The 27,537-nt window shown below is 42.2% G+C and overlaps 1 protein-coding gene across 1 annotated transcript in view; it reads left to right on the top strand.

Annotated features, from left to right (window-relative positions):
• Positions 1-27,537, top strand: part of LOC106567408 (calcium/calmodulin-dependent protein kinase kinase 1) — a 135,416-nt gene that overhangs the window by 89,483 nt on the left and 18,396 nt on the right. Inside the window, exons 8-15 of the mRNA XM_014136604.3 lie at positions 50-71; positions 5,560-5,648; positions 9,891-10,090; positions 11,736-11,789; positions 12,189-12,262; positions 13,128-13,215; positions 16,483-16,611; positions 16,776-16,879. Of these exons, the coding sequence (XP_013992079.1) occupies positions 50-71; positions 5,560-5,648; positions 9,891-10,090; positions 11,736-11,789; positions 12,189-12,262; positions 13,128-13,215; positions 16,483-16,611; positions 16,776-16,879 (760 nt within the window). The remainder of the gene's footprint in view (positions 1-49; positions 72-5,559; positions 5,649-9,890; positions 10,091-11,735; positions 11,790-12,188; positions 12,263-13,127; positions 13,216-16,482; positions 16,612-16,775; positions 16,880-27,537) is intronic.

Below are 27,537 nucleotides of genomic sequence, written 5' to 3'. Positions count from 1 at the left end.
ATGCACCGTATGTAGACTGATGTGTTTCTCTTCTCTTCCTCTCCTGCAGTGTTTGATTTGATGCCAAAGGGGTGAGTAGCACTTTTTTCAACAATAATTAAAGCCTGGTCCCCACCCCCATCCTGGTCTCATAGACTAGACATGACATACTACACGTAAATTCAGGATACTTAAATTAGTATGATATGTTATGTTTGGTATGGTTACAAAAGACATATGGTTACTTAATGCAAATACAAAACTAGGGTGGTTGGTCGGGGTGAATGGTTGGGGCATATAATGCGAACATCTAGCAACCTAAAGGTTGCAAGTTTGAATCTCATTATGGACAACTTATGCTTTAGCTAATTTGCAACTTTTCAACTACTTACTACTTTTTAGCTATATTACAACTGCTCAGCATGTTAGCTAACCCTTTCCCTAACCTTAAATGTAACCGTTTTAGCTAACCCTTCCCCTAACCTTAACCATTTAACCTAACTCCTAAACTTAACCCAAACCTTAACCCTAACCCCTAGCCTCACTAACGTTAGCCAGCTAGCAAATATTAGCAACCTAGCCATCTATCAAAATTTGTAACATATCATAAGTTTAGCAAATTCTGAACATATTGTACGTTTTGCGAATTAGTAACATATAATACGAATTGTAATTCGTAACATCTCATACGAAATGGGTGATGGACTTCCACAAATTAATACATACCATATGAAATGTAACATATCACATTCTCGCACAGCCGCGAGCTGCCTAGTGACACAAGCCTACCAGATGAGCTAAATGTCTTCTATGCGCGCTTTGAAGCAAGCAACACTGAAGCATTCATAAGAGCACCAGCTGTTCCGGATGAGTGTGTGATCACGCTCTCCGTAGCCGATGTGAGTAAGACCTTTAAACAGGTCTACATTCTCAAGGCCGCAGGGCCAGACAGATTACCAGGACATTACTCCGAGCATGCGCTGACCAACTTGCAAGTGTCTTCACTGAGATTTTCAACCTGTCCCTGACTGAGTCTGTAATACCAACATGTTTCAAGCAGACCACCATTGTTCCTGTGCCCAAGAACAAGAAGGTAACCTGCCTAAATGACTACTGACCCAGAGCACTCACGTCTGTAGCCATGAAGTGCATTGAAAGGCTAGTCATGGCTCACATCAACACCATTATCCCAGAAACCCTAGACCCACTCCAATTTGCATACTGCCCCAACAGATCCGCAATCTCTATTGCACTCCACAGTTTGCAGACGACACAACAGTGGTAGGCCTGATAACCGACAATAATGAGACAGCCTATAGGGAGGTCAGAGACCTGGCAGTGTGGTGCCAGGATAACAACCTCTCCCTCAACGTGATCAAGACAAAGGAAATGATCATGGACTACAGGAAAAGGAGGGCCGAGCACGCACCCATTCTCAGTGACAGGACTGAAGTGGAGCAGGTTGAGAGCTTCAAGTTCCTTGGTGTCCACATCACCAACAAACTATCATGGTCCAAACACACCAAGACAGTCGTGATGAGGGCACTACAACACTTGTTCCCCCTCAAGAGATTGAACAGATTTGGCATGGGTCCTCAGATCCTCAAAATGTTATACAGCTGCACCATCGAGAGCATCCTGACTGGTTGCATCACTGCCTGGTATGGCAACGGCTCTGCATCCATCCGTAAGGCGCTACAGAGGATAGTGCGCACGGCCTAGTACATCGCTGGGGCCAAGCTTCCTGTCATCCAGGACCTCTATACCAGGCGGTGTCAGAGGAAGGCCCTAAATTGTCATAGACTCCAGCCACCCTAGTCATAAATTGTTCTCTCTGCTACTGCACGGCAAGTGGTACCGGAGCACCAAGTCTAGGTCCTAAAGGCTTCTTAACAGCTTCTATCCCCAAGCCATAAGACTTCTGAACAGCTAATCAAATGGCTACCCGGACAATTTGCATTGACCCCCCCCCCCCCTGCGCATTTTTACGCTGCTGCTACTCTCTGTTTATTATCTATACATAGTCACTTTACCTACCTACATGTACATATTACCTTGACCAACCTGTGACCCTGCACATTGACTCTGTACCAGTACCCCCTGTATATAGCCTCGTTACTGTTATTTTATTATTATTATTTATTTATTTATATATTTTTTTTCTTCTTTACTTCAGTTTATTTTAAGTAAATACTTTCTTAACACTTATTTTTTTTTAAACTACATTGTTGGTTAAGGGCTTGTAAGTAAGCATTTCTCTGTAAGGTCTACACCTGTTATATTGATTTGATATACTAAATGGAGTGTCTCGGATTCAGTGGTAGAAAAAGTACCCAAATGTCATACTTGAGTCAAAGTAAAGATATCTTCATAGAAAATGGCTCAAGAAAAAGTGATAGTCACCCAGTAAAATACTACTTGAGTAAAAGTCTAAAAGTATTTGGTTTTAAATATACTTAATTACATAAACTTAAATATAAGTTTATGTAATTGCTCAAATATACTTAAGTAGAAGTAAAAGTATGAATCATTTCCTATTCCTTGTACTAAGCAAACCAGACGCCAGAATTTTCTTTTTTTTTTTATTTATGGATAGCCAGGGGCACACTCCAACACATAATTTACAAACGAAGCATTTGTGTTTAGTGAGTTGCCAGACCACAGGTAGTAGGGATGACCAAGGATATTATCTTGATAAGTGTGTGAATTGGACCATTTTCCTGTCCTGCTAAGCATTAAAAAAAAATAATGGAGTAAAAAGTACATTAAGTACATGTCAAATGGTGGGTGTAGCTGGTGCATGGAAGTCAGGCGCAGGAGAGCAGAGATGAGTGGACCAAGCACTTTACTGAGGCAATTATTTGAACAGAACGCAACCACGTCACAAAAACAAATTTCCCAAAGAACAAGTGAGGCAGCACAAAGTACAATAACCAAGTACAAAGTACCGGCTGCCACAAAGCACGGGTGTAAAACAAAACCCGGCGCAAACCAGCCGGAAGCGTGCCAACCTGACAATAAACAATTTCACACACAGACATGGGGGGAACAGAGGGTTCTGAACAGCTAATCAAATGGCAAGTAATGAGGGAATGTAAACCAGGTGTGTGGGAAAACAAGACAAAACAAATGGAAAATGAAAGGTGGATTGGCGATGGCTAGAAGACTGGTGACGTCGACCGCCAAACGCCGCCCGAACAAGGAGAGGAAACGACTTCGGCGGAAGTCGTGACAGTAGGAAAGTAGTGGAGTAAAAGTAAAAGTTGTCAAAAATATAAATAAAAAAGTAAATTACAGATACCCAAAAAACTACTTAAGTAGTACTTTAAAGTATTTTTACTTAAGTACTTTCCACCACTGCTCGGATTTACATACAGAATAATATGAAATGCTCTGAGACCAGGTTGCCATCCCCTCTTCCCTTTTCCCCTCATCCCCCTTCTCCTCTCTTCCCTCTCTCCCGTGTTCTCCTTCATTACTCAAAGCTGATGTAGTGCCTGTGTTTGTTCACTGCTCCCTCCCCCCTTCTCTCTCTCTCTCTCTCTCTCACACCAGAGGGATTCATTATGTGCTTATGTTTTACACTTGACAGTTATTACCAGTGGTATTAGCACTACACCACTGCACCAGGGTTTCTCTACACTTTCTGCCCCACTGGTTGGGCTCTATTGGTTAACCCTTTCATGTCCAGTTAATAATTATACATCCCTTCCTGTAGAAAAATGGACCCAAAGACATTTTGGACCCATAGACGCTTTGGACATCAAAGACGCAAATGTAATATTAATATCAGCTATACTCTACGAAAGTCCTGCCTACTTCCTGGATCATGTCTCATATTGTTTTTGAATGGGATTCAAGAGTATTATCATCAAATTCATTAAAATGCTGTCATTTAAGATAAACAGTATGTAAATTATATTTTACACAAAAGGAAAACCTTTTGTGAATCCCATTCAAAAACAGTATGGGACATGATCCAGGAAGTAGGCAGGACTTTCACAGCACATTATCAGCTATTAGTAATACTATTCCCCTGTTTCTATCACCAAGAAGCCACTTTGATGTGAAGCTAATGGCTTTATGACATTATGAAGAAAACATAAGAAATAGAGGTTGTCGCATGGGGGAGTTATTTCTGAATCATGACATTTTGCTTCAATGGAAGGGCAACTTTTCCCAGCTAATCCACCTATTGCCTATTTAAATGTTACTCAGACAGAGAGGGGGAGAAAGAGAGGAGAGGAAAAGAAAAAGGGGAGAGAGAGGGGAGAGGAGTGAGGTAGAGAGAGAAGTGATTATTTGATCTCCAGGGTAGGTACTGACCTTCCATTGCCAGACAGAGAACCGAGAGAAGTGGAAAGGTAAGGAGAGAGAAGGGGGAGAGAGGGAGAGAGAGAGAGTGAGAGAGAGAATAGATAGATTAGTTTTTCTCACAGTCTGCATATTAGTAATAGTCTATTTCTTTCCGGAGAGGAGATGGAAACGCAGTTTCCCTTTAACTTCAATTCCAATACTCCTTCCATCTATACACACTCAGGATATAGCTATTTAGTTGGAGTCATGTAATGAAATGGAGGACTTCAGACACATTTGAGTGATGTAGCTAGCTGTCTGTCGAATAGCTGATGAGTGATTTGGTGGTTAAATCAAATCAAACTTTATTTGTCACATGCTCCGAATACAACAGGTGTATACCATACTGTGAAATGCTTACTTGCAAGCCCTTAGCCAACAGTGCAGTTCAAGAAGAGTTAAGAAAATATTGACCAAATAAACTAAAGTAAAAAATAATAATAAGTAACACAATAAAATAACAACAACGAGGCTACATACAGCGGGTCCCGGTACCGAGTCTATGTGCGGGGATACAGGTTAGTCGAGGTCATTTGTACATGTATCTAGGGGTAAAGTGACTAAGCATAGATCATTAACAGTGAGTAACAGACTGTAGCTATGTCTCTAGTCTCTACCATTTTGTGGATAACATGGACAGATTGGTCACGTTCCATTTAAGCCCTGAATTAAATGAAATCTTGTCTATGTGAGCAGGAGACATTGAGCTGTTACCAGTGGTGCTGTTTTGGTCCTTGATTTGACATGGCTGATGTTGGGTGCCAGTGACGTGGGAGGTTGTGTGGTTGTCTTGTGTAACATTATTGTTTGTACAATCTGCTCCAGAGTGTGCTTGGATTTGGATCTATATATACAGGCTGTATTCAAATGCAATATGGAATGGAACTAAAGTAGCTTAACTAGTATCCTTCCAGTGGTTAATGACAAAAAGTTCTCTCTTTGTCTCCCTGTATCTCTGTCTCTCCATCTGTCTGTCTCTCCATCTGTCTGTGGCTGTCTGTCTGTCTGTCTGTCTGTCTGTCTGTCTGTCTGTCTGTCTGTCTGTCTGTCTGTCTGTCTGTCTGTCTGTCTGTCTGTCTGTCTGTCTGTCTGTCTGTCTGTCTGTCTGTCTGTCTGTCTCTATCCCTCTCTCTCTATCTACATCCCCCCCCCTCTCTCTCTCTCTCTTTTTCTCTTGCTAACTCTCTCTGTGTATTTGTGTGTTGGTTCCTGATGCGGTCCCAGTCCAGTGATGGAGGTCCCCACAGACAGCCCCTTCACTGAGGAGCAAACACGCCTCTACTTCAGAGACATTGTCCTGGGCATTGAGTACTGTGAGTACCAGCATCATACTCCTCCCTCTCCTCCCCTCTTCCTCCCCTCTTCCTCCCTTACTGCTCCTCCTCCCCTCCTTGCCTCTACTTGAGAGAGATCGTCCTCGATATCTTGGGCATGGAGCACTGTGACTACCCACATACATGTATACATGATTGTAGGTACCAGCAGAGTCTCTCGCTCTGAGCTGCTAGACTACCCCACTACCCCCATATCAATCTCAGTGGAGAGGAGAAGCCAGCCACCACCACTACCTCCATTGAACTGAACAGCGTTGAACAGTGTGCCTGGTAGACTTCCAATTCCATTTCCCCCCTCTCTTTGTGTTTTCCACTCATCCCTCAACTATCTCCCATCCTGCCACAGTATGTTCATGTCCTAAAGGGCTTCTCTATTATGGTGTGTCACACACAATCTCCCCTCAGTGCCATTGAGCTCATAACCAATTAGGGCTTTTCTAAGGCCATTTTAGACTGTGGGTTCTGGCTCACAGGGCTATGAGCACAATCAGTACATCAATAGGTAAACTTTACTGTAGTACCATTGTAGAGAATGGGCTATGTTATTTAACGTAGGAAGTGTATGCTCTCTATACGGTAGGGAAATTTGATTTGGTGTGGTATTGTAAATGTTATGATTGGGTGTATGGGTTTGTTGTTGGTCTCTATGTCTATGTACAAGCATGTGGAAATTAATTTCCTTCTTGGAGGACAATAAAATCCAATCTAATGTGCTCTGTAGGCTTCTGTAGAAGCATGGCCAAGCTTGGGCTACACTTTTAGAAAAAAGGTACTATCTAGAAGGGTTCTTCGGCAGTCCCCATAGGAGAACCCTTTGAATAACCCTTTTTGGTTCCAGGTAGAACCAAAAACTAGCTCCTGTTTGATCTCATTACTAACTCAAACACTTAATCTGCAAAAATGACAAGTTAATTAGTGGGTAATGGTGATTTCAGAAACAAAGCGGAAGGACCAAAAACATAGGCTACATTTGTTGCATTACAACCAGTAATTTAAATAGATTTTTATTTGGATTTCATGTAATGGACATACACAAAATAGTCCAAATTGGTGAAGTGTAATGAAAAAAATGACTTGTTTTCAAAAAATAAATAAAAATAAAAACGGAAAAGTGGTGCGTGCATATGTATTCATGACCTTTGCTATGAAGCCCCTAAATAAGATCTGGTGCAACAATTACCTTCAGAAGTCACATAATTAGGTAGTTTGCACACAGGTGGACTTTATTTAAGTGTCACATAATCTGTCACAAATAGTATATATACACCTGTTCTGAAAGGCCCCAGAGACTGCAACATCCCTAAGCAAGGGGCACCACCAAGCAAGCGGCACTTTGAAGACCAAGGAGCTCTCCAAACAGGTCAGGGACAAGGTTGTGGAGAAGTACAGATCAGGGTTGGGTTATAAAAAAATATCAGTAACTTTGAACATCCCACGGAGCACCATTAAATCCATTATTAAAAAATGTAAAGAATATGGCACCACAACAAACCTGCCAAGAGAGGGCCGCCCACCAAAACTCAGGGACCAGGCAAGGAGGGCATTAATCAGAGAGGTAACAAAGAGACCAAAGATAACCCCGAAGGAGCTGCAAAGCTCCACAGCGGAGATTGGCGTATCTGTCTATAGGACCACTTTAAGCCATACACTCCACAGAGCTGGGCTTTACGGAAGAGTGGCCAGAAAAAAGCCATTGCTTAAAGAAAAAAGTAAGCGAACACGTTTGGTGTTCGCCAAAAGACATGTGGGAGACTCCCCAAACATATGGAAGAAGGTACTCTGGTCAGATGAGACTAAAATTGAGCTTTTTGGCCATCAAGGAAAATGCTATGTTTGGCGCAAACCCAACACCTCTCATCACCCGAGAACAACATCCCACAGTGAAGCACGGTGGTCGCAGCATCATGCTGTGGGGATGTTTTTCATCGGCAGGAACTGGGAAACTGGTCAGAATTGAAGGAATGATGGATGGCTCTAAATACAGTGAAATTCTTGAGGGAAACCTGTTTCAGTCTTCCAGAGATTTGAGACTGGGACCGAGGTTCACCTTCCAGCAGGACAATGACCCTAAGCATACTGCTAAAGCAACACTCGAGTGGTTTAAGGGGAAACATTTAAATGTCTTGGAATGGCCTAGTCAAAGCCCAGATCTCAATCCAAATGAGAATCTGTGGTATGACTTAAAGATTGCTGTACACCAGCGGAACCCATCCAACTTGAAGGAGTTGGAGCAGTTTTGCCTTGAAGAATGGGCAAAAATCCCAATGGCTAGATGTGCCAGGCTTATAGAGACATACCCCAAGAGACATGCAGCTGTAATTGCTGCAAAAGGTGGCTCTACAAAGTATTGACTTTGGCGGGGTGAATAGTTATGCATGCTCATGTATTCTGTTTTTTTGTCTTATTTCTTGTTTGTTTAACAATAACAAACATTTTGCATCTTCAAAGTGGTAGGCGTGTTGTGTGAATCAAATGATACAACCCCACCAAAAAATGCATTTTAATTTCAGGTTGTAAGGCAACAAAATAGGAAAATTGCCAAGGGGGTGAATACTTTAGCATGCCACTATCTAAATACGTATCGAATCGTCTTGAAAGGGAAAGATGCACATCCCTAGGTAGGTAGGTGTTAAGAGTGTTGGGCCAGTAACCGAAAGGTCGCTGGTTTGAATCCCTGAGCCAACTACGTAAAACATCTGTCGATGTGCCTTTGAGTAAGGCACTTAACCCTAATTGCTCTTGTAAGTTGCTCTGGATAAGAGCATCTGCCAAATGACTAAAATGTATAATGAGTAAGATGTCTTCCTATTTGCCTGGAATTAGAAGTAGAGGAGCTCCTGTCTCCTGATTCTGCCTCTTCGACCCTACTCTGATCCCGTTCTGCATCCTATGACTTGCACTTTCTTCCCAGCCGGCTCGGCCCTCTTCTACTGCCCTACCTTCCTGACCTTTTTCTCTTTCCAGATGAAATCCTGCAACTAGTGAAGTCCGGCCGCCCAACAACCTGCCCACTCGACCCCAACCCCTCCTTCTCCAGACCATCTCTGGAGACCTTCTCACTTTCCTCATCAACTCATCCCTGACCACTTGCCGCGTCTCCTCTCACTTCAAAATGGCCAGAGTCACCACTCCCTTCCTCAAGAAACCAACACTCGACCCATCTGATGTCAAAGAATTACAGACTGGTATCCCATCTTTCTTTTCTTTCCAAAATACTTGAGCATGCTGTCTCGGACCAACTCTCTCGCTATCTCTCTCAGAACGATCTTCTTGACCGTAACCAGTCAGGCTTCAAGACGGGGGTCACTCAACCGACACTTTGCTCCTCTGTATCCCGGAGGCTCTCCACACTGCCAATTCTGACTCTTTCCTCAGTTCTCATCCTCCTAGATCTATCCGCTGCCTTCAACACCATTAACCATCAGATCCTGCTCTCCATCCTCTCAGGGCTGGGCGTCTCAGGCTTTACACACTCTTGGATTGCATCCTACCTGGCAGGCCAGTCCTACCAGGTGACGTGGGGAGGATCTCTGTCTGCACCACGTACTCTCACTACTGGTGTCCCCCAGGGCTCGGTTGTAAGCCCTCTCCTCTTCTACCTATACACCAAGTCACTCGGCTCTGTCATATCCTCACACGGTCTCTTCTATTGTTGCTATGCGGTGTTCAACCTTCCCAAGTTCTCCCATATCACCCGCACACTCCACTGGCTTCCAGTCGAAGCTCGCATCCACTACAAGACCATGGTACTTGCCTACGGAGCAGCAAGAGGAACTGCCCCTCCCTACCTTCAGGCTATACTCAAACCCTAAACCCCAACCCGAGTACTCTGTTCTGCCACCTCTGGTCTCTTGGCAGCTCCCGCTCAGCCCAGTCAAAGCTCTTCTCTGTTCTGGCTCCCCAATGATGGAACCAGCTTCACTCTGAAGCTAGGACAGCAGAGTCCCTGTCCATCTTAAGAAAAACATCTGAAACCCTACCTACCTCTTCAAAGAGTACTTCATGAAAGGCAAAAAATACTGCCTTTCGTGAAGCAACACTCGCACTTTCCCACCTTACTAGCATTGCCCTGCTATTTTCTGAGCACGGAAAATGCTGGATCTTTGCCAAATCATAATGGTAAGGTGCAGGCCCATGGAATACGAAGTTCTACAAAGTGCTATTTTGCTGGAATACCCTGTAAAATGCCCATCTCTCGTTCTCTCTCTCCATTCTCCTCAGTGCACTACCAGAAGATAGTCCACCGGGACATCAAGCCTGCTAACGTGCTGCTGGGGGATGACGGCCATGTGAAGATTGCTGACTTTGGGGTCAGTAACCAGTTTGAGGGCAACGATGCCATGCTCTCCTCTACGGCTGGGACTCCTGCTTTCATGGCCCCAGAGACCCTGTCAGATATCCACCAGAGCTTCAGTGGAAAGGTAGGGTCAAAGAGTGTGTGTGTCTGTGGGAGAGGGGTGGGGGGTGGGTCAGTGTTCGTGTGTGGGAGGGTGTGTGTGTGTGTGTGTGTGCTTTCTCGTTGCAGTACAATATTTTTTCTAACATGGGAAATGTATATTTCCCAGGCTGTTTACATAGAGCTGTGGATGTTCAAGGGTTGGCAGCATCGGTTGCATTAGATGTTGGCCTGTAGCCAGCCGATCCATGGAACAAGCGGAGGAACAGGAGGCAAAACAGGAGGAAGAGGAATAAAAATCATGAAATTAAAATGAGCCGCCACCAGTCAAAGTGGAGCAGAGAGGAGAGCGGTGGGTGAGGAGAGGGGAGGATAGGAGAAGAGAGGGGAGGAGAGCATTTGTGGGGCCGCCCATGCCAGGAGCAAGCCTACCTCTCTCCCTCCTTCTCTCGCTCTCTATCTCTCTTTCTGTGTCCCTCCCTGCATACTTTAGCAACAAGCGTCAGGCAGCAAGACAAGAGGAGAGGAAAGGAGGAGAGCAGAGTAGAGTCCATCACTAGGCAGCACAACACACATCAGCATTTTTGTGCTACTTTGACTGACAGCTCATCTCTTTGTGCTTCTCTTTAATCAGCCCACCCGCTTTATAAGATCACTAATTCATTTTCAGGCCTTTTTCTGGATAATCCCCAAATGGCAGTTTGATTTGATGGGTTTGGTCATGGACGGGAAGACCCTGCCTGCAACTGAGAACTTGGAACAGAAAATTGCACGACAGGCAAAACTGTCAGCAGAGTATGAATTGGGTAGGAGACAAGTGCTCTAGGCCGCTAGCCTTCCTTCTGTCTGTCTTCAGGGAACATGTTCTGTACAAGTGCCACTCCTGTTCTGATTTGTCAAGTAGTCCCCGAGCCTTGTTCGAGAGCAAACACTGTATCATTGACGTCTGCTAATTCTATACTCAGCAGCAAAACACAATCTAAATTATTTGATTTCAGTGGAAGATGTTTAAAAGCACACAAAACAAAAGCCACTCTCTCAGTCGCTCTGAAATTGCAGTAGCCTGTCTGTATCTGTATAGAAGAGATTGGCTGTGCAGTGCTCTAATGGTCCATGTGATAAAAGATAGGCTGTGTGATAGAGTGGCTGGTGTCGGAGGGCTGGGTTTATCAATCATAGTGCCAGCCGGGCCAACCAGTAAGCAAGCCAAGCAGGCAGAGAGAGAGTGTCCTGGTCAGTGTGCTGCACATTGGAACCCAGCTGTTAGATTGAGGACAAAGAGAGAGAGGAGGGGGAGGGATGAAGAGAGAGAGAGCAGGGCAGGAATGAGACTGATGGATGGCTGCAGCCTGAGGCTCGATTGGCTCTCTGTTTCTGTTTCCTATCTGATTGCCCTGCAATGGTCCCTAGAGATACACTCGTTGGGTTGATAGTGGACTTGGAAAGTGGTATGAGCGGTGTGTGTGTCTGTGTGTGTGGGTGTGTGCGTTTGTGTGTGCTTGAGTGCTTGTCTATCTGTCTGTATCTACCTGTCTGTGTCTTTTTGTGTCTGTCTGTCTGTCAGTCTGTATGCCTGTCTGTGTAATCTTATTCTGAGTCTATGAGTCTGTGTTTCTCTATGTGTTCACTGGTACAGCTCCCCTTACCGTTTGACTGCTATTGTTTTTCAGGCATTGGATGTATGGGCCATGGGAGTAACTGTCTACTGCTTTGTGTTTGGGAAGGTAAGCGAGTCAGCTGATTTCTGTGTCCATTTTCTCTTCTTTTCACTACTTCCCAGCCTGCCAACAACCATTATTTTTTTCAGTGACGTTCTATTAAGAGAAGTGGTGGAAGAGGGGTTTTTCCTATGTATAGATAGTCATGAGTATCTGCTAGCACAGCTGGCCCATCTGTATAACTTCTCACAGACGTCTAATGGAACAGTGGAACATTTAGCATTTCATTTTAGTGCAGTCTGGTGCACATCATATTTATACTCTTACCTAGGAATACAGATTTGTTTTTCCCCAAGATGTTCTTAGAATTGTAATTATAACTCTAACTTATAACGCTCACTTTTTTACCTCTCTACTCCTCTCTTCTCGTCTGTCCTCTCCTCTTTTTCGCTTTTCTACTTGCAGTGTCCGTTCATTGATGAATACATCCTGGTTCTACACAATAAGATCAGGACTAAATGTGTGGAGTTCCCAGAGTCGTAAGTCTCTCTTTTTCTCTCTTTCCCATTACTCCATCACTCCTCCGTCCTCTTTATTAAATGAGGCAGACTTGATGTTCCAGACATCCCAGAGTTGAAACCAATGCTGCCAACAATGCTGCCAACACACACCCTTCAAAAGTATGGTGATGTTCCTAGTGATTTGTCAACTGAATGTGATAAAAAAAAAACAGACCCTCTGAAGCCAAACCGGAGTGTCAGACTGTTACCTGCAGACTGTAACACTCACTCCCAGTCTCCTCTCTCCTCTTCTCTCCTTCTCTTTCATTCACTCTATCCTCTTATCTCCTTCACTCTGAAAAAACACCCAATGCCAGACAAAAAGTAGCCTGGGGAAAATTCTAATTCTCTGTGTCTGGTATAGGTGAGAAAGAAAGAAAGAAGAAGAGTGAGATAAAAAAACAGAGACGGGAGAGGGAGACAGAGAGAGGAACACAGCGAAACAGAGAGAGCGAGAGTGTCAGCTGGAGTATGTGTGGGGAAGACATGTAATCTTGTCATCCCCAGCTTAATGAAATAGTCTCCGTGCATGCGTGCGTGCATCTGGTGTGGACCCTTAGCTGTTCTGTGTGGGAAGATAGCATGCTGCTCCCTAGTCCTCCTAACACAACAACATCACATTACATAACGGGCTCATCTCAATGCAAACACCTTACAACAACACTGCCTGGGTTAGCTTAGCTACCACCACTGTCATTATTTAAGACTGATACTGTTGGAGGATTACTACCTCTGTTCATTGTTTTATATTTCAGATGTTCTGTCGCTCTTTTGACTATTACTGTGATCAATAACTGCTGTTAACATCGCTGTGTATCTGACCTCTGTGTCTGTGTTCTTGTAGGCCAGAGATCAGTGAGGAGTTGAAGACTCTTATCCTGAAAATGTTGGACAAGAACCCTGACACCAGGATCACCATACCTGAGATCAAGGTGAGGGGAGGAGAAACCAGTCAAGGGCTCCACCGTCATCCCCCTGACTTAGACGAATGGTACTGTAGGAGGTTACTTGCATAAGGTAGTTTCAATGGGACTAATTAACAGGCAGTGCTGAATGGGTCATGAGCATGACTGAACGTGTTCTCCCAGTAGATTGCCAGATCAACAGATCAACAGCTGTCCTTAGTGTTAAAGATCACACACACAAGTTCAAGTAAGCAAAGTCCCAAAACTAACAGTGAAGGCTGAATCCTCTCTCCCTACGAGTCTCTCTGTGACAGAGAGGGAGTTCTAACTTGTAATCTGATCTGTTGTCAGCGGATCATCTCTCTTCAGGGCTATGTGTGGGTGTGGGTATGGCCTCCAGTTCCTCCATCTCCTCATCAGAAAAGAGCCACTGCTCGTCAGAGTTCCCATGTTGCCTCATCTGTGGAGGCTCCACTACCTCTTCCTGTTCTTCAGCAGTGTCCTCAGAGTCAGACCAGGCCTTTATTTTCTGTGCCACTGGGTGGGTGCATGCGGGCCTCTCTCTCAAAGTCAGCCCTCCGCATCAGCTCCCTATATTAGAAGGCTTGAAGCTGGCAGAATAACTCATAAAAGGACTGGATGTTGTGCTGGAGCATAGACATACATTTGGATATGTACAGTTGAAGTTGAAAGTTTACATACACGTAGGTTTGAGTCATTAAAACTCGTTTTTCAACCACTCCACAAATTTCTTGTTAACAAACTGTAGTTTTGGAAAGTCGGTTAGGACATCTACTTTGTGCGTGACACAAGTAATTTTTCCAACAATTGTTTACAGACAGATTATTTCACTTATAATTCACTGTATCACAATTCCAGTGGGTCAGAAGTTTACATACACTAAGTTGACTGTGCCTTTAAACAGCTTGGAAAATTCCAGAAAATGATGTCATGGCTTTAGAAGCTTAAGATAGGCTAATTTACATCATTCGAGTCAATTGAAGGTGTACCTGTGGATGTATTTCAAGGCCTACCTTCAAACTCAGTGCCTCTTTGCTTGACATCATGGGAAAATAAAAATAAATCAGCCAAGACCTCAGAAACTACATTGTAGACCTCCACAAGTCTGGTTCATCCTTGGGAGCAATTTCCAAATGCCTGAAGGTACCACGTTCATCTGTACAAACAATAGTACCCAACACCATGGGACCACGCAGCCATCATACCGCTCAGGAAGGAGATGCGTTCTGTCTCCTAGAGATGAACGTACTTTGGTGCGAAAAGTGCAAATCAATCCCAGAAGAACAGCAAAGGACCTTGTGAAGATGCTGGAGGAAACAGGTACAAAAGTATCTATATCCACAGTAAAACAAGTCCTATATCAACATAACCTGAAACGCCGCTCAGCAAGGAAGAAGCCACTGCTCCAAAACCGCCATAAAAAAGCCAGACTACGGTTTGCAACTGCACATGGGGACAAAGATCGTACTTTTTGGAGAAATGTCCTCTGGTCTGATGAAACAAAAATAGAACTGTTTGGCCATAATGACCATCGTTATGTTTGGAGGAAAAAGGGGGAGGCTTGCAAGCCGAAGAACACCATCCCAACCATGAAGCACGGGGGTGGCAGCATCATGTTGTGGGGGTGCTTTGCTGCAGGAGGGACTGGTGTACATCACAAAATAGATGGCATCATGAGGCAGGAAAATTATGTGGATATATTGAAGCAACATCTCAAGACATCAGTCGGAAGTTAAAGATTGGTCGCAAATGGGTCTTCCAAATGGACAATGAACCCAAGCATACTTCCAAAGTTGTGGCAAAATGGCTTCTCGACAACAAAGTCAAGGTATTGTGGTGGCCGTTACAAAGCCCTGACCTCAATCCCATAGAAAATGTGTGGGCAGAACTAAAAAAGCGTGTGCGTGCAAGGAGGCCTAGAAACCTGACTCAGTTACACCAGCTCTGTCAGGAGGAATGGGCCAAAATTCACCTAACTTATTGTGGGAAGCTTGTGGAAGGCTACCCAAAACGTTTTACCCAAGTTAAACAATTCAAAGGCAATGCTACCAAATACTAATTGAGTGTATGTAAACTTCTGACCCTCTGGGAATGTGATGAAAGAAATAAAAGTTGAAATAAATCATTCTCTCTACTATTATTCTGACATTTCACATTCTTAAAATAAAGGGGTGATCCTAACTGACCTAAGACAGGGAATTGTTACTAGGATTAAATGTCAGTAATTGTGAAAAACTGAGTTTAAATGTATTTGGCTAAGGTGTATGTAAACTTCCAACTTCAACTGTATGTGTACCAGAAGTCCTGGTATTACTCCATGTACAACTCTAGGAGACTGGGGGTGGCCGCCTCCACTGGTTACTGAATTGGGCAAGGGATATGTATATAGAGGACACATTTTGAAAGAATGTATGATCTTTGATAGCACAGACAAGTCTAACATCTAGTCTTGGGGTTGTTGCCACCAAAACTGATATCCAAACAAACATCGGCCCCTATCAACCAAACATTTTCAATTTAAACATCTACAAAATTTGCTATGCTTGATTATGATATCATCATATTCAAATGTTATTGTATTCCTTCTAATCCAAATTGCCATGGTAATGAAATATAATGGAAGGATTATGATATCATAATTATTATGACAAGAAAGGAAAGGAAGGAAGAAAAAGAAGGATGGAAAGAAGGGCATGGACTGTTTCAAATCAAAATAGAATGGCTTAGCTGCCATCTTTGATTAGCTTTCCATGAAATGCTTCAATTTACTCAAAGCCACTGACACACAGAGGAAAGCAAGAACTATCCAGACCTGACATCCTGGTGTCATTCTCTCTCTCTCCCTCTCTCTCTTTCTTTCTTTCTCTTTCTTTCTTTCTTTCTTTCTTTCTTTCGTTCTTTCTTTCTTTCTTTCTTTCTTGATGGAATCCCTGACAATAGACAGCCTTAGCCATTAGAAGACTGTTTACAGCATCAGGCATTTCTAGAGTCTGGCCAATAGATGATTTCGATAGTTATTCCCCCTCTCTCTCAGCTAGACTTTCTGAGCGCTTTGTCTTTTTGCTTTTCTCTGTGTTTTTGTCCTGTTCCATCATTTCAGGAAGCCTCATTAGGTTGTCTTATCGTCCACGTCTCCAGTAATAATTTGACAAGGATCTTACAGTAACTTTAGATTCTTCTGCATGGGCATATCTCTCATGGTAGGATTTGTCCAGTTGTGCCCAAGCACATACCATACAATTGTGACATTCTGGTTGTGTGTGTCTCCGTCAGTTGGACCCGTGGGTGACCCAAGATGGTTGTGACCCTCTGCCTCTAGAGGAGGATCACTGCAGTGTGGTGGAGGTCACTGAAGAGGAGGTGCAGAACTCTGTCAAGTTTGTCCCCAGCCTGTCCACCGTGGTAAGGAGTCTGAAGTGTGTGTATGTGTGTGTACGCATGCCTTTGTGTCTACCTGCCTTCATGGATGTACAAAAATGTGTTTGTGTGGTGATGGGTCTGTGTGTGCGTGTGTGAATCATCTGATTGTAAGACCTGTGTGTGTGTTGTGTGTGTGTGTGTTTCAGATCCTGGTGAAGGCCATGCTGCGCAAGAGATCCTTCAGTAACCCCTATGAGTGTCCCAGGAGTAGAGCGGAGAGGTCCATGTCAGCACCTAGCAACCTGCTCATGTGAGTAGTACAGCTCCAACACCCAAACTGCCAAGTTATCAGTCACCCACCAATAATATCTCTTCTGTGACTTACACGCCCAATAACAGATATTACATGGAGCCGATATTGTCGGCTGATTTTAGCCTTTTACAGATGTACTGTATTTGTATTGGCGTAAACAAAAAAAGAAGGATGATCTAAGATGTGGAGAAATGCTCGCAAAAAAGCTGTTCTTTGTAGAATTGTACTTTTTTTTGTATTTCATTATTTGTCCTGGAGTGGGTGCTCTTTACATGGCTATAAGCTTATCTTGCCTTGGCGCGCTACAGCAAGACTGGATACTATCACCCAACGCAACTACACCAGTAGGAGATGAGAGTGAAATACTGTGAACTAGCTGTTACTGTTTCTATGTGGCTATGAAGCTTCCCTGTGGCTCAGTTGGTAGAGCATGGTGGGTGCAACGCCAGGGTTGTGGGTTTGATTCCCACGGGGGGCCAGTACAAAAAAAAAAAATGCATGAAATGGTATGAAATGTATGTTTTCACTACTGTAAGTCGCTCTGGATAAGAGCATCTGCTAAATGACTAAAATGTAAAAAAATGTGGAGTCCTGAGTTGACAGATGCTTGCCAGCTCAATAAAGTGACAGCAATGTGTACTGGCCATACACTTAAGCAATAAGGCACCTCGGGGGTTTGTGTTATATGGCCAATATACCACAGCTAAGGGCTGTTCTTAACTTCTCTAGGGCCGGCAGGACGAAATCGTCCCACCTACGTAACAGCCAGTGGAATCCTGTGGCGCGTTATTCAAATACCTTAGAAATGCTATTACTTCAATTTCTCAAACATATGACTATTTTACACCATTTTAAAGACAAGACTCTCGTTAATCTAACCACACTGTCCGATTTCAAAAAGGCTTTACAACGAAAGCAAAACATTACATTATGTCAGCAGAGTACCCAGCCAGAAATAATCAGACACCCATTTTTCAAGCTAGCATATAATGTCACAAAAACCCAGAAGACAGCTAAATGCAGCACTAACCTTTGATGATCTTCATCAGATGACACACCTAGGACATTATGTTATACAATACATGCATGTTTTGTTCAATCAAGTTCATATTTATATCAAAAACCAGCTTTTTACATTAGCATGTGACGTTCAGAACTAGCATACCCCCCGCAAACTTCCGGTGAATTTACTAAAAATTTACTAAATTACTCACGATAAACGTTCACAAAAAGCATAACAATTATTTTAAGAATTATACATACAGAACTCCTCTATGCACTCGATATGTCCGATTTTAAAATGGCTTTTCGGTGAAAACACATTTTGCAATATTCTAAGTAGATAGCCCGGCATCACAGGGCTAGCTATTTAGACACCCAGCAAGTTTAGCACTCACCAAAGTCAGATTTACTATAAGAAAAATGTTATTACCTTTGGTGTTCTTCGTCAGAATGCACTCCCAGGACTTCTACTTCAATAACAAATGTTGGTTTGGTCCCAAATAATCCATTGTTATATCCAAATAGCGGCGTTTTGTTCGTGCGTTCAAGACACTATCCGAAAGGGTAAAGAAGGGTGACGAGCATGGCGCATTTCGTGACAAAAAAATTATAAATATTCCATTACCGTACTTCGAAGCATGTCAACCGCTGTTTAAAATCAATTTTTATGCCATTTTTCTCGTAAAAAAGCGATAATATTCTGACCGGGAATCTGCATTTAGGTAAACAGACGAAAGAAAATAAAACATGGGGTCGACTCGGGCACGCGCCTAAGCCCATTGTCCTCTGATCGGCCACTTGCCAAAAGCGATAATATGTTTCAGCCTGGGGCTGCCTCGATATCATTCAGCTTTTTCCCGGGCTCTGAGAGCCTATGGGAGCTGTAGGAAGTGTCACGTTACAGCAAAGATCCTCAGTCTTCAATAAAAAGAGCCAAGATGAACAACAACTTGTCAGACAGGCCACTTCCTGTTCAGAATCCTCTCAGGTTTTTGCCTGCCATATGAGTTCTGTTATACTCACAGACACCATTCAAACAGTTTTAGAAACTTTAGGGTGTTTTCTATCCAAAGCCAATACTTATATGCATATTCTAGTTACTGGGCAGGAGTAGTAACCAGATTAAATCGGGTACGTTTTTTATCCGGCCGTGTCAATACTGCCCCCTACCCCCAACAGGTTAAGCATGACGCAACGCGGAGTGCCTGGATACAGCCCTTAGCCGTGGTATATTGGCCATATACCACAAACCCCCGAGGTGCCTTATTGCTATTATAAACTGGTTACCAACGTAATTAGAACAGTAAAAAGAAATGTTTTGCCATACCAGTGGTTTACGGTCTGATATACCACGGCTGTCAGCCAATCAGCATTCAGGACTCGAACCACCCAGTTTATAATGTTACTTGAATTTTCACGGTAGGGTGTTGGGTGTTGGATGCTATGCCCAAATGTAAAGCAAGTGCCGTGCTAATAACGTTCGACTCTGTGGTAACGTTAACATTACAGCCCTTTAGTGAAGCCCTTGAAATCTGGTGTTATATTTGCTTTTTGCAAAGGGTATTCCCCAAGCTGTCATTAAAATGTTTTCAGAGACACAAAAAAAGACACAGCCGGTTACAAAGTAGAGCTTCGTAGCTACGTTTTCGTGTATGGGTTGTCACTTGTCAGGGTCTTATCCAATTCACGTTTTTCCACCCCCATCTAGCCCGCTAACTAGGGTTACTACCCTCTTGGGATCCTTGGGACGACCCTACGCTAAACCCTAACCGTAACCAAAATTCGGTCCGATTTTTTTTGTTTTATCTAGCAGCACATGTTTGACACAGACACACATACTGCAATTAGCACACATCACTCACTCCTCCTATCCTCCTTATTGATCTTCTTCTTATTATTACAATTATTCATATTGTTATCATTATAATAATAAGTCATGTCATTATCATTAGTAGGCTTAGTAGACTAGTAGCCTTGTATCGAGCTGTAGGCCTAAGAGCATACATTTTACAGTAGCCTAGGTATAGCTATACCTAAAACATCCATTAATACATTTCAAGTCCCTAAAAATAGAAATCAACTCGGCAAGTCTATTGTCCTGATTATAGCCCATCAAGGGTGGATGGCTTGTTTTGTATTACAACAATACAGTAGCTTAGGCTGCCGAACGATTTACACCTGGCCCACAGATGAGGCATCACCAGCTGTGAATTCTACTGGACACTTCAGACAACCAAAGTGAATATCAAATATTGCAATGGTAAAACTATCATTTTTGCCTGACATGATAACTTTGCCTTCTCTTAATTCTTGCCTTAAATGTTGGCATGCATAACATTATTTAACCAATTCTGATATTTTGATATTCTGAATCATACAGTATTATGAAAGTGGAACACACTCGTCACTCTCGTTCAACAACTCTAAATCACTTTTGCATGCGCTCCAAAGGGATAACTTGAAATAAAAATATATATATTCATGAAATAGTCAAAAGGAACATTTTATAATTTATTTGCCTAGTGGTTCTAAGTTTTCAGGCATATCATGTGAATTACCCCTCATGTAAAATCATTGTAAAAAGCACAAAGCTACTGTTGCATGTAGGTCTAGATTATTTATGGGTTGATCGTATAGAAATATCAAAACATTATTTGAACAACGCCAAAGCAAATGCCTGTCACAGGAACCACTGACTCGCTGCCTTTTTCTATAATCAAGACACCTGCTGGTAACTCTTAACTTGAACACCTCATGAAGCCTCCTAAATATCTGTCAACTAGGTGGAACTCTTATGACTAAAGAGGCTTCATGCGTAGCTTCATGAGTAGAAAGTTATGGTATTAAGGCTAAACAGGGCGGGCACTTCGGCCTACAGCTCGCTGTTGGTTATACAAGGCTACTACTATAAGAAGCCTACTAATGATAATGACATTACTTATTATAATGAGGATCATAATAATAACAATAAGAAGAAGGCAATCAAGATAAAGGAGGGTATAGGAGTGAGAACTGTGTGCATATTATGTGTTAACGACAGGTGCTGTTAGATTACAATATCATTTTTCTGCCTGCTTGGAACAGCGTAAACAACACAAAATACATTTTAAGTAATACCAGAAAGTCTGTTCTAAATTTAAAAAAAGCCTTTATAGCAAAGATTAAAAACAGCCAGATTTGTAAAATTGCTTTATCTGACATTTTGTGGTTGTGTGAGGCTTGGTGCACACAGAATCAGTAGGCTATTAAACAAACACTCAAACAGGGAACAGAAGCGGGATCTGTCTTATTTCTGTCGATATATATGGATAATTTATAAAGACAGGCACCTTTAACAGTTAGGCTTTTGATTATAGAGCTATTTAAATTGGGGTTTCCTCTCCTCAATTTTCTTAGACAATTAAGGCAAGGGATGTTTCCCCGCTGCTGCCTCTACCGCATTGTTCTCAACACCAAAATGCTGGTTAACTTCGCTATGATGCACATAGCAACATATAGGGAAAAGCGCCAATTCAATGCTGCACTGAAGATTATGTTTCAGAACCGCAGACAGCTATATTTTTCAGCATAGGGCTGAGTGACACACTCATTCGTGGCTTTCGTTCATATTAAGTTAGGGTTAAAGACACATTCTTTCTGATCGTCTGTAGCATGCACAGTCTCTCTCTCTCGCTACAGCTCATTTAATTTGAATTATTATGTGGATTATAATAAATTGACATATTTGTAGGGGTTGATGCATTTTTCATTAGGACAAATCAGGTCTGTGATATTGAGTGTAATGTAAAACTTTAGTCATTTAGCAGACGCTCTTATCCAGAACGATTTCCATACATTTCCATACTTTATCGTACTGTTCCCCCATGAGAATCAAACCTACAACTGTGGTGTTGCAAGTGCCATGCTTTACTAACTGAGCCAAATGGGACTTAAGCCTTGAATATCTTGTAAGTTTGCCCTTTTTATCCATTCGGCTACACTTTATAATATGACTCAACTCTGACTGACCGCAGCATCTATCGGTAGTATAAACTGTGGTACAAATTGGGGGATTTTTCACACCTGTCCGAGCTGTTAGACTATCCTTTTGTAAATTAATGGAGGTGTGAATGTTTATTATTTTCGGAAAAAAAGGATACTTGTGCCCTACAGCCCATTACATAAACAAAGAGTGGGTGCTCGTGGAGAGGGTGTGATTCACCATGGAGTTGGACAGTTCCCAGCTCAAAACTGTAGATAACATAAGGCCAGCTATTGTGAAAGAATACTTGTGGATCTTGTTGTTCCTCTATCGCTTCACACTCGACTTGGAGGCAAGCAAACAGCCTGCTCTTCACATGGTTGTTTATCCAAAGGATAAACTGTCACCTACAGAGGGATGTGTCATTTCAGAGAGAAGCCAGCTGCAAGCCTGCAACCAGGCACGGTGGATGATGTCCTTTTCCTGCACAGCAATTTCACAAAATCAGAGTGATGAATGGACTGTTTTTGAAGTTATTGTTTTAGTAGCTTTATTTGTTGCCTAATATTAGAAGGGTCTTTCAAAGCTAAATAAATTGATGTTATTTTGTTGAGTAACGGATCGGCTCTCAGAACTCATAAGAGGCGAATTCTTTCTTCATTATAATCATTCATTCAGAAGGTTGAAGCCATAGATCTTAGGCCCACAGTAAATGAAATTAGATTACCAGGTTCATTTTTCATCAAGTTATAATAATCCATGCCTTCTGGGAATGTTATAAAGTCCAAAAGTTATGGGTAGAGATAGAAAGTATTTACTTTTGATCTGTCTGCATATTTCAAGACATAGCATTTGAGGGTGCAGGTTGGATGCTACTTGTCAATCATCTTGAAAAAACGTACGAAATCAAACAATCCTCCGTTGTTAACACAATGGAAAGGTAAAATGCTTTATTATCTACATGTTGAAAGTGCGTGGGTGACAAAGAGAAACAAAATGGTGTAGTTTAAGGCCATGTGGTGGAGAGTGATGCTGGAGATGGGGGGGCGGGGGGTGTGAGCATGTGGGTCTGAGCAGGTGTGATGTAGTTGATGTTTGTGTGATGTTGTCATTTCTATCCGTATGTTTTTTATTGTAAAAAAAAAATATATCTTACATTTTTTTAAGGAAAAATGACAGCTTGCCACAATTATCTGATTAATCATTATGAATAGGATTTATTTTATTTACATTCTTCATTGTAACCACGTCACACAAAAAATGAACACATACACACACACAACATGAGCAGATTAACATGATCAAAACATTTCTTTATTAAAGACAATCAGAAAGAATGTTGGTACTTACTTATTTTGATCAAAAGCCACAAATTAGTGAGTCACTCAGCTTTATGCTGACATCTAGGCTTGAGCAGAGACACCAGGGGAAGTTCTATGCATGAGTGACATAAGTGGTCGCTTAGGGCCCACGGCCACTAGGGGGCGTCCGACCCAATTTTTTTAAACAAAAAATATAAAAGTGCCTTCAGAAAGTATTCACATCCTTTGACTTATTCCACATTTTGTTTTGTTACAGACTGAATTCTAAATGGATTAATTGTAGATTTATTTGTCACTTACAGTGGGGCAAAAAAGTATTTAGTCAGCCACCAATTGTGCAAGTTCTCCCACTTAAAAAGATGAGGTACACGTCAACTATGACAGACAAAATGAGAAAAGAAAATCCAGAAAATCACATTGTAGGGATTTTTAATGAATTTATTTGCAAATTATGGTGGAAAATAAGTATACTTACACCTACAAACAAGCAAGATTTCTGGCTCTCACAGACCTGTAACTTCTTATTTAAGAGGCTCCTCTGTCCTCCACTTGTTACCTGTATTAATGGCACCAGTTTGAACTTGTTATCAGTATAAAAGACACCTGTCCACAACCTCAAACAGTCCCACTCCAAACTCCACTATGGCCAAGACCAAAGAGCTGTCAAAGGACACCAGAAACAAAATTGTAGACCTGCACCAGGCTGGGAAGACTGAATCTGCAATAGGTAAGCAGCTTGGTTTGAAGAAATCAACTGTGGGAGCAATTATTAGGAAATGGAAGACATACAAGACCACTGATGATCTCCCTCGATCTGGGGCTCCACGCAAGATCTCACCCCGTGGGGTCAAAATGATCACAAGAACGGTGAGCAAAAATCCCAGAAGCACACGGGGGGACCTAGTGAATGACCTGCAGAGAGCTGTGACCAAAGTAACAAAGCCTACCATCAGTAACACACTACGCCGCCAGGGACTCAAATCCTGCAGTGCCAGACGTGTCCCCCTGCTTAAGCCAGTACATGTCCAGGCCCGTCTGAAGTTTGCTAGAGAGCATTTGGATGATCCAGAAGAGGATTGGGAGAATGTCATATGGTCAGATGAAACCAAAATATAACTTTTTGGTAAAAACTCAACTCGTCATGTTTGGAGGACAAAGAATGCTGAGTTGCATCCAAAGAACACCATACCTACTGTGAAGCATGGGGGTGGAAACATCATGCTTTGGGGCTGTTTTTCTGCAAAGGGACCAGGACGACTGATCCGTGTAAAGGAAAGAATGAATGGGGCCATGTATCGTGAGATTTTGAGTGAAAACCTCCTTCCATCAGCAAGGGCATTGAAGATGAAACGTGGCTGGGTCTTTCAGCATGACAATGATCCCAAACACAACGCCCGGGCAACGAAGGAGTGGCTTCGTAAGAAGCATTTCAAGGTCCTGGAGTGGCCTCGCCAGTCTCCAGATCTCAACCCCATAGAAAATCTTTGGAGGGAGTTGAAAGTCCGTGTTGCCCAGCGACAGCCCCAAAACATCACTGCTCTAGAGGAGATCTGCATGGAGGAATGGGCCAAAATACCAGCAACAATGTGTGAAAACCTTGTGAAGACTTACAGAAAACGTTTGACCTGTGTCATTGTGTAACGACTGTCTTGAAGAGGGAACCAAGGTGCAGCAGAGGATGTGTTCATCATTAGAGTTTTAATTCAAATAAACAAGAGAACACTACAAAATGAACAAAAAACGACAGCAAACAGTCCTGTGAGGAAAATACTCAAACGGAAACACCCCCTGCCACATCCTGACCTAGACTAAGCAATACGCCCTCTGCTGGTCAGGACGTGACACATTGCCAACAAAAGGTATATAACAAAGTATTGAGATAAACTTTTGTTATTGACCAAATACTTATTTTCCACCATCATTTGCAAAGAAATTCATAAAAAATCCTACAATGTGATTTTATGGATTTTTTTTTCTCATTTTGTCTGTCATAGTTGAAGTGTACCTATGATGAAAATTACAGGCCTCTCATCTTTTTAAGTGGGAGAACTTGCACAATTGGTGGCTGACTAAATACGTTTTTTGCCCCACTGTACCTACACACAATGTCAAAGTTGAGTTACATTTGGAATTTATTTTACAAATTAATAAAGAAAGAAAAGCAGAAATGCATTGGGTCAATAAGTATTCAACCCCTTTGTTATAGCATGCCTAAATAAGTTCAGGAGGTAAAATGTGCTTAACAAGTCACATAATAAGTTGCATGGACTCACTCTGTGTGCAATAATAGTGTTTAACATGTTTTTTTTATGACTACCTCATCTCTGTACCCCACACATACAATTATCTGTAAGGTCCCTCAGTCAAGCAGTGAATTTCAAACACAGATTCAACCACAAAGACCAGGGATGTTTTCCTATGCCTCGCAAAAAGGGGCACAAAAGTAGACATTGAATATTCCTTTGAGCAATGTTCACTCAAAGCTGTGCGCGTGTGAGGGCGCGCAGTAGTCTCCTGCAGAAGAAATACTGTACCAGCCAATGGAGATTTTGTCTTGAAAGGGGCAGTGTTGTACTTTGAGACAGGCTTGAATAAGCTAAGTAGCCAATAGACAAAGGGTAGCATAATTTGTCTGATTCTCTGTATGTCAACAATAAAGCATTTTATTTGGTAAAGTAGTTTCTTGCATTAAACAACACCATTTTCAGTCACCTCCTTGTCTGAAGGATGTGGATAAACAAGTTTTTTTCAAAAGCCATGGAATGTAGGCCTACATTGAACACCACACATTGGCTGCTCCTATAGGCTGAATGATAGAATAGTTATTTCCATGTTAAAATGTTATGGGATGCATTTTCTCCATTGTTTTTGATGGTAGGCCACTCTGATAGGCCTACGTTATGATCAAATAGCCATAGTAGCCTACTTGGCCACTGTTAAAACTGCAACTTAAAGTGTTCACAGTAAACGTGCTCGTTGGAAGTTTCACAGAATTTTCACAACGTTCAAGTTTGCGCTCATCAGACCTGAAATTTGCTCAGTGCCGAGAAAAATTAGAGGGAACATTGCCTTTGAGCATGGTGTTATTAAGTCATTAATTACACTTTGGATGGTGTATCAATGCACTACAAAGATACAGGTCAGTTGCCGGAGAGGAAGGAAACCGCTCAGGGATTTCACCATGAGGCCAATGGTGACTTTTTAGTTCCTGAGTTTAATAGCTGTGATAGGAGAAAACTGAGGATGGATCAACAACATTGTAGTTACTACACAATACTAACCTAATTGACAGAGTGAAAAGAAGAAAGCCTGTACAGAATTAAAAAAATATTCCAAAACATGCATCCTATTTGCAACAAGACACTAAAGTAATACTGCAAAATATGTGGCAAAGCAATTCAGTTTTTGTGCTTAATACAAAGTTTTATTTTTGGGGCAAATCTAATACTGAGTACCACTGAGGACCATGGCACAACATCCCAAGAATGCCCTGAAAAGTTCAGAGGGATAACTTCACGCCGAAACCCTTAAGGGACCTAATGGGAAGTCGCCAAATGTCCTCAGGACGTCCCGTTTTCTGGGTTACTGCTGTTTAATGTTCATTTCAATTAATGCATTTATGTAAGTGGATGTATTCCGTTTTTTGCTGTTTATAGTGTGTGGCTTCGTAAATTCTTTGTTGATATATTCTGTCTGTATATTATGTTTACAAAATTAATGTCTTTATGTTTAATTTCCCTTATTTTGATGGACATGGAATAGTCCCAAAAGTGCCAAACTCATCAATCCGGCACTCCAGGCAGGCTCAAGCAAACGCTCTAAGTATTACAATTTCAAATTTGGATGGCACCAAGGCAATTGGTGTTAAATTAACATGTTGAGTAAACTTGGCTGAAACCTGAAGACTTGACACCTTGGCTTAAGCCCAGCAGAGGCTATCAAAGTCTTGTGCTGTGCATAACTAACTCAGTCAGTAACACCAGCCAGTAACACCAGCAACCATCCAGCTCAATCCAAACAGATATTTCTACTATAAAATAACGTATAATACGGTCATGAAAATAGGACTTTTATTTTGAAGTTTACATATGATTGATGTTTAATGTTGTAATTTGCAGTGGGTGGTGGTATATGCATCAAATTGAGGGATGTAGTACATAAAAACATGTTATTAAATGATTTGTAGAAGTTATTACATTATTCATAAGAAAGTTTTTACTTTTTTGTTGTTGAACGATTTTATTTAATTTTTCAAACAATATAAACATACACAGACGGAAGACAACAGACAGACACAAACATCGCCTCCATCTCCCTCAAACTGCGCCACTCTGCCCTTCTCTGTCACCCACATCCTTTCAATATTCAAA

Source organism: Salmo salar, chromosome 13, assembly GCF_965601325.2.
Source record: "Salmo salar chromosome 13, fSalSal1, whole genome shotgun sequence".
In the NCBI taxonomy this organism is placed as follows: domain Eukaryota; kingdom Metazoa; phylum Chordata; class Actinopteri; order Salmoniformes; family Salmonidae; genus Salmo; species Salmo salar.
This window is presented reverse-complemented; position numbering and strand designations above follow the sequence as displayed.